Raw genomic sequence first — 7,829 nt, 5'->3', positions numbered from 1 at the left:
TTTTCATCGAACCTGCGAAATATGAGCCCATTACAGCTTTTGCTATCCTTTTATCTGTCCAAAAAAATGAACTAGTTTAAGAGGGCTAACGCAAAGTATAGACTAGATTCTATTCGAATCATATCTTCAAATCTCTTCCTGCATTCTTTTAATACTGTCTTCAGACATTGTTGCTAGCCAGTAAAGTGTTAGTCCGTTGATTGATAAATTTATTTGAAGCTCAAGAATGCTTTGTTTTGTTTGCTTTGAGAATTAGTTTAGTTATAAATCAATAAGAATTACTCGATGCTTTCAGTTCTGTTTGCTTTGTCATGTTCATTTGCTAGTTCTGTTTAGCTTGGTTTAAGTCAAGGACTAGCTGGTTTGATTTCACGGATAGTTAAATTATGCCTTAACTATGGTATGAGTTTAGTGTATAAATCAATCTTACATCTTTCTAGTTCGGTGTTTTCATGTTCGTTGTTATTTAAGTTCTGGGTGTCGAATTCGACTTACTTTTTTTTTCCTTCTGCCAGTTTTCCTGTTAATCAGTCTGCTTTTGATTTGTTGGTTAGTAACATGTATAGGTTCATGTATTAGTTTGGTTTAACTTGATCTTGTCTTGTTGGGTCCTGTAGTTGTTTAGCTTAGGTGCATTTGGAAGAATGGTTATGTAGATTTTAAAACTCGTTTGCATATTTTGATTAAGTTATAAGCCAGGGCAGCCTACTAGCCAGGCAGATTTGTATTTTTATCAGTGTTGAATTGTCTTGTCAAGTCGTGATTTTATTTGCTTTGAAATGTGAGTTATATGATTAAAACTAATTAGTCATTGAGTTTGTTAAGTCTAGAATCTTAATTCAGACCTGTCGGGTGGGATCACGTATGTATACAATGGCATTGGACATGGGCTTATGTGTTAACTAGTGTCTGGAGAGGCTGTTTGGTTGCCTGGATTCTGCATTTAAGGCCATTCATTTCTGCCTTCTTCATAGTTCCAAACAAAAGGTTTATCAGGAATAAAATGTCGACCTTGCACTGCTCGTATTACACTGCCCTTAGCTCTGAAAACTGAAAATCTGATTTGTTTTAAGCTATCTCTGCCTATGTTTAGGAATATATTTGTTGTTCTCTTTCTGCATTTTATTACCATGGTATCAAATATTGATCTTTCCTTGCCCGTGCCATGGCCATATATCTCGAGTTTGCTTCTGTTTGCCTCCTGCTTTAGTCATCCTACTTGAAATGTGGCATGTTGTTGAATTCCTTTTCATAGCTAGATAATTGATTCTTGCTTTACTGAATGTGGTATGTGGTTCTAAGTTCATTTCCCCGACTAAGTATCGGTTATTTCTTCATTCATCTCATCTGAATATAGCCTGCAGTTTTATGCATATCACAGAAATTGTACCATCGCACTAATCCCTTTTCCTTTTCTTTTCTTTTGCATAATCTCCGTGAACGAGTCCGAAGGATTCGTCCTATCCCGCATTCGGTGTTGGGCAAAGCCCAACATAATTTCTCTATCGAGTCAGCTACATAGCAGCAGCCAATCCGCAGCCAAACAGAAAAAATAAAAATCTGGGCCGAAGCCCAATAGGCCCGACAACTGTAGCAGCAGTCCTAAATAAATGGGCCAAACCCATTTACTCTTTTACTCTTTTCCTTATTTTTATTGTTGTGTATATTTTTTATTTGCTTTGTATGACTAACATCTCATCTTATTTTATTAACTTAGATAAACTCTAGCCACATTAAGGGTTTAGTCTAGTAATGGGTAGTTAATTCCAAATTACATTCTCTTCTATTTATGTTCAAAACCATTCATAGTATCCATAACATTTATTTGGGTAGTTGATTTTTTTAAATAGCATGACTACCTCATTTGGATTAAAAGAATCATTTCTCATTATTATCACCTTAGGAATTTCAAAATATCACTAATACACAAGATATGAATCCAATTGTATTTTTTAAACATTTTTCAAGATTTACTCAATTATACATATTTTTTAGCTGAAATTGGAAAGAAATTCATGGCCTTTTCATCATATTTTAAAATATAAGTCTAGGTATTCTTATGCTTTCACGTTCATATAACATCATTTTATCTAAAAGATCACATTTGACAAATCATTTTTTTAAAAAGGCTATTATTCGTAGGCAAATTATCATACTTTCTACAAATCTTATTTTTGAATAACATTATTATATTTCTCATTTAAGACCTTAGCAATATTTTGAGTCTCATTTAACATTAGAAACTCTTTACGCAAATTATTATGTTTTCTACAAATATTATCTTAAACAACATTATTACACTTTCATTTAAAACTTTAACAACATTTATAAGTTGTATTTCAAAATAGCATTAAAAGTACTCTTTTATATAAATTATTATTATAAGTTCTATTTTAAATAGCATTCTTACATATTTATCTATAACTTTAGTCATATTTACAAAACTATCTTCCTTTTTCTATAATCCTATATTCACACTTAGCTTAATTAATTTTAAGTCCGGTCGGTTAACCATTGTTAATGGGTCTTAAAGGATGCCTAATACCTTCCCTTTAGACTAATTGAACCCTTACCTAGAATCTTAAGTTTTGCAGACCTTAAACAGAGTTTGACTTTAAACATAACTTTAATTAACTTTAGGTGTCCTAATTCACCGTAAATAATTAGGTGGCGACTCCTTAAAACAAAATAACAAAAAATAGGAATCACCAATATGTCGTACTTCTAATTTTAACCTCCGCGGGTAAAAATGGGGTGTGACAGTTACCACAAAGCATGGCGTTCCCTCCAACACGCTTGTAATGTCATAAGAGGAATCCCAGAAAATAACTACACACTTCTACCGCAATATCTTCACATGATGAAATTAAGAAATCCTGGAACAGTTGCTAACATCAAATGGACTGCTGACAATAAGTTCAAATATGTTTTTTTCACGTATGGAGCATCAATTGAGGGTTGGAAACACTGCAGACCAGTAATGATGATGGATGCAACCTTCTTGAAATCAAAATGCCGCGGTGTGCTCATGATAGCAGTAGAAAAAGATGGAAACAACAGTATATTTCCTCTCGCATTTGGTATTGTTGACTCTGAGAATAATGAATCCTACAGGTGGTTCTTCAGACACGTGAAAAAGGTGTTTGGTACGCGCAAAGACCTATCAATTATTTTCGATCGCCACTCGTCAATTACAACTGCAATCAAAGAACTGTATCCAGATACCCAGCATGGAATATGCATCTACCACATGGAGAAGAACTTGCAGAAATATTTCCCATCCGAAGCGATCCTATCATTGTTCTACAATGCAACAACTACTTACAAACAGGCAGAGTTTCGTACCTATATGTCACAGATACAACAAATCGACCCAAAAGCTGCAGAATACATAGAAGAAGAACCACCGAAAAGATGGGCACGTTCATTCCACACCAACAGGCGTTACAACATGCTCACAACAAACAATGTCGAGACAATGAATTTTGTATTGAGGAAAGCAAGGGAGTTTCCAATAATGGCATGTATTGATTACATCCAGAACAAGTTGCAAAATTGGTTTTACCAGAGAAAATTGGATGCAACAGGATCGTCCCATGACCTGACATGTTGGGCTAAAAAGATTCTACTTGAAAAGATAAGTAGAGGCTTCACAATGAAAGTAAGTACATTTTACCAACACACTTCAATATTATATGATTGTATGGTTATTATCTCAAGTATTGCAAAATATTCACTAAAACGCCCACTTGTACGAATTGCTTGATCCTTTGGAATTTTTGTTGGGACTTTGTCCTTCTGGTTGCGGTGACTTTTTCACCGATATCGGGATGCCTCTTGATTTGGATCTTTCCTATCTTGACTTTGGATTTACATTTCGTCTGGATGATGGACTTTTTTCAATTTTCGAGTATGAGTGGAAAGCCATTTTCAACATGACTCTTGATTCTCTTGATTATTGGGTGATGACCCTACTTGATTTGGGGCTTCGGTCCATCTTGATATTGATTATGCTTGGTGTGATGGCATGACATACATATTGGGCGAAATTGGTTATTTGACAAACTCTTTTGAATTGAATTATAAGCTTTTTTGACAATTGAGCCTTCGAATATTGATATCGATATTTTGAAACTCTTCAAGGTTTGAAATTTGATATACTTGGTTACTTGATTTATTTTTATCTCATTGAGCTCCTATGAACAAACGGAATTGGAGAATCTAATGGATCCAAGCCCAAAGTTTATACGCCACTAAGCTTTATGCTTAGCGCTAGTTGTTTTCAATTGTAGGTAATGTACGGGAAAAGATTTGATGATGGCCATTTGGAGTAGACTTTTTGGGCGCTTTAGTGAAGATCGTATTTGAATATGCATTTAGGTCATTGTTGACACCCAATTTTGTCCCGCCTCTCCTCCGAAATACCTATTTACGCTTCTAATATTTTTAGAAAAATAAAAAAAAAATATATTTATTTTTTACTATAATTATTAACCTCTTATAAATACCAGCATTTTATTATTCTATTACAGTTACTAGCTCTCATCGTCATCACTTATTATTATTATTATTATTATTATTATTATTATTATTATTATTATTATTATTATTATTTACTATTATTATTATTATTATTATTATTATTATTATTATTATTATAATTCACAATTCTATCATTCCGGCATTTTTGTCAGCTTACGCACACGCATCGCATTTATCTTTGCATAATTAGATAGTAGTGTTTATTTACTGTGGATTTTTGAAATATTATTGCACGGCTATTATACGCCTTTTTTTATCTGAGCACTAATAATTACATATTTTATATTAAATAATATTTTAACACAAGATATTTAAATAGGTCTTTTATATAATGTAGTAGCCCAATCAATCATACTATTTTTGGACCAATTCAGAACCAGTCCACATTTTTTATTTTTTACTAATCCATTTTAATGCCCAATCTATATTTTAATTGACCCAGCCCATACCTGTTTTAATTTTGACCCGGACCCGACCCACTCATTTCAAAATAAGGGAAACCCTAAAAAGGGTTTCCCTTTCATTCTTCGTCTCCTCCGCCCGCAGCCCCATTCTTTCCCTCCCCCCATCGTCTCTCTCTCTCTCTCCTATCCCTTTCTCCTCCTTCCTCCCTCTGCTCCCCCACGTTACCCCCACTCCTTCATCGCCACTGCTACCCCCATCCTTTCCTGCTCCCCACGCGTCTGACACTCCTCACGTTGTAACTGCCACCCCCACTTCGTCACACCATCCCCTGCTCCTTCTTTCATCGTCATCATCATCTCCTCTCCACCACTTCACCTTGTCCCCCCCCCCCCCCCCCATTCCTCTCTTTATTTCTTTAATACAAAACCTAAAAAAAACATATAAAGAGGGGGTAGTTGAATCGAAGTGAGGGGATTCTTTTTGGAAAGAGGGAACATTGATTACAAAATTTTTTTAGTGGCCATAAGACCCGGAATTTAGGTTTATGAAAAAACCAGTCCAGTCGAAAAAATAAAACGGGGGTTTTTTAGGATTTTTTTTGTGATTCATGAAAGCGTTCGGTTCGAAAGGCATGGTTTTCAGTATGTCTCCAGATAGGCCCCCCACTAGTCCGGCTAGCTAGTGAGCGGTTCTTTCGGGCGGGAAGCAGGATTCCCTAAGAACTGGGGTTTTTTTTTCAGCCGCAAAATCCCTACAAAGCTTAATTTTTAAGCCGGCTATGACTTTTCAAAGACATTAATTCCCTTAAAAATAGTAATATTGTTTGCTATCGAGTCAAAGAATCTAAATTATTTTTTGTTTATGCCCCTGGTTATTTATTTGCACCCGAGCGTAGGCAAGTTCGAATTTCAAAGTATTGCGAGGTAGATCGAAGATTCGTACCCACTTTGCTGCACCCGAAGAAGGTAAATCCCATTCCTTTCTTTCAAGTTTTGTATGTTTATATGTTTTTTTTCTTTATGGTTTGGTTTGATGTCTAGCTTAGCTATTGTAGTTAGATAAATCATTATCACGTTTTAGCTTAGTTTTAGATATTGTCAGAGGTCGCTGTTGTTATTTAGTTCAGCGTGTGCAGCTTAGTTCGGATAGTGTTTATTTGCATGCTGATAATTTGATCTAATAAATGGTATGGAATTATTTAGGTTTCGTTCCCAGTTAATTTGGTTAATGGTCAGTTAAGCATGTATAATCACTTGTTGCTCACAATTGTTTGTGGTTGTTTAATTGAATTAAACCTAATCCAGAATGACATTTGTCCTATTTTATGTATGGTATGTATATTGTGGATCCCATCTAACAGGTGGGCTAGTCAAATCATTGCGTAGATGTGTTTTCCCCTTTATTTGCTAATAAATCAGATCTTTGCTATGTGAAATTTGTTGGTTATAGTGTCAAAATCATGTGTAGACAGTGTTGGATTTGTATGAAGGATATTTGATGTGAATTGTGTTGCATATATACAATTGGTGTGTTTACCCTGAGAGTACAAGCTAGACCTTAATGGAGTTTTCAACCCCCTTAGATTTAGTTTCTTTCTCCGAAATGTCGAAGATAGGAGGAATAGGTGTTTGTGTCCTTCTTCTTCCTCTTCCTTTGCTTGAGGTTTGTTTGTGGCTTTTGAGAGTATGTTCTAAATCTCCTATGAACAAGATCTGATTCCCATAACATAGGGATTAATAACACAGTGCTATTGGAAAGGGAAATGATAGAAAGATACCCTCAATTTATGCAAGATAATCATGTGCTAACACAAATACCTGAGCTGGGTTTGTTTTAATCAACAATATGTAGTATTTAGCTTTGGTGACTAGAAACAGTTTCACAGAAATAGTGTGACCATGTTGTTATTATGTGCTCAAGTGTTTGGAAGTCCTCTTAGTGTACAAGAAAACATGTCTTTATCAAACCTGTTAGATATGGATAGCTGAAATTGTGATCAGATATTAGAGGGGCTCGAATTCAGCCTCAAATTATCACCTCTGATAATCTTAAATGATTGTATTACTGCCCAGGAAGAGTGATGCTTGCTTATGTGCCTGGAAATAATCTTCTTGATAACTATGTCTCAACTCTTATTTGTTTCTGCTTTGATGTACTCTGGCTGTTTTGCTTGGCTTATTGATTGTGACACTTTGAAAAATAATGTTTTGGTTAACTCTGAAGTCAAATATTATCACTCCTTAAAAGCATACTGTTATCGAGTCGTATCACCTGATACTGTGTTTAGAACTGGTTTCCTGCTATAAACCAGTTGTTGGTTCAAAGGGTTTTGTTCTTGACTGCAATTTTGTTATTCATGGCTGCATTATTGGTTGATTCGTTGTTATGGTTTTGAGTGTAACAGCTGCTGTTTCTCCAGGGGCTAAAGCCTGTTGAAAGAACACTTAGTTTGTTATTGTGATAGGCATAATCATTTGTAGAAAAGATATGGGGTTTTGTTTGACTCCTACCTATAAGAAGACCCAACTGGTTATTTGCTGGAGTTATGAATGTCTGTTAATCCTGTAGGAGGAATCTCATATGTATAACTGCTTCCTGTTGGCTTATAGGTTCTGAATATGGTGTGCATCGTTTGTGTCTGTCTCTTGATTTGCTTCCATGAGCTTCCTAATGTGTCATCTGTCTTGACCAAGTGTTTCTCTTAGAATGTATGTTTCCCTGCACATATTTTCTTCTTCTTTTTGTTCCCTAATGACCAGTTGGACTTCCTTTCCTTTTTTTCTCTTGACAATTCTGTCCGTGAAAATATGGTAATGAAGTCCGTTTAAGCTCATAAACATAGGCTAGCTTATCGACTTAACCTGTGCATTAATTACTTGGTT

The 7,829-nt window shown here is 35.2% G+C and overlaps 1 protein-coding gene across 1 annotated transcript; it reads left to right on the top strand.

The window, feature by feature from the left end:
- The first annotated feature begins 2,749 nt into the window (after positions 1–2,749).
- LOC132602779 (uncharacterized) lies at positions 2,750–7,609 on the top strand. Its single transcript, XM_060315548.1, has 5 exons — positions 2,750–3,661; positions 6,150–6,177; positions 7,020–7,099; positions 7,259–7,335; positions 7,516–7,609. Exons 1-5 carry the CDS (start codon positions 2,750–2,752, stop codon positions 7,607–7,609), a joined length of 1,191 nt encoding a protein of 396 aa, XP_060171531.1.
- The last annotated feature ends 220 nt before the right edge of the window (positions 7,610–7,829 follow it).

Source organism: Lycium barbarum, chromosome 7 (assembly GCF_019175385.1).
Source record: "Lycium barbarum isolate Lr01 chromosome 7, ASM1917538v2, whole genome shotgun sequence".
NCBI classification, from domain to species: domain Eukaryota; kingdom Viridiplantae; phylum Streptophyta; class Magnoliopsida; order Solanales; family Solanaceae; genus Lycium; species Lycium barbarum.
This window is presented reverse-complemented; position numbering and strand designations above follow the sequence as displayed.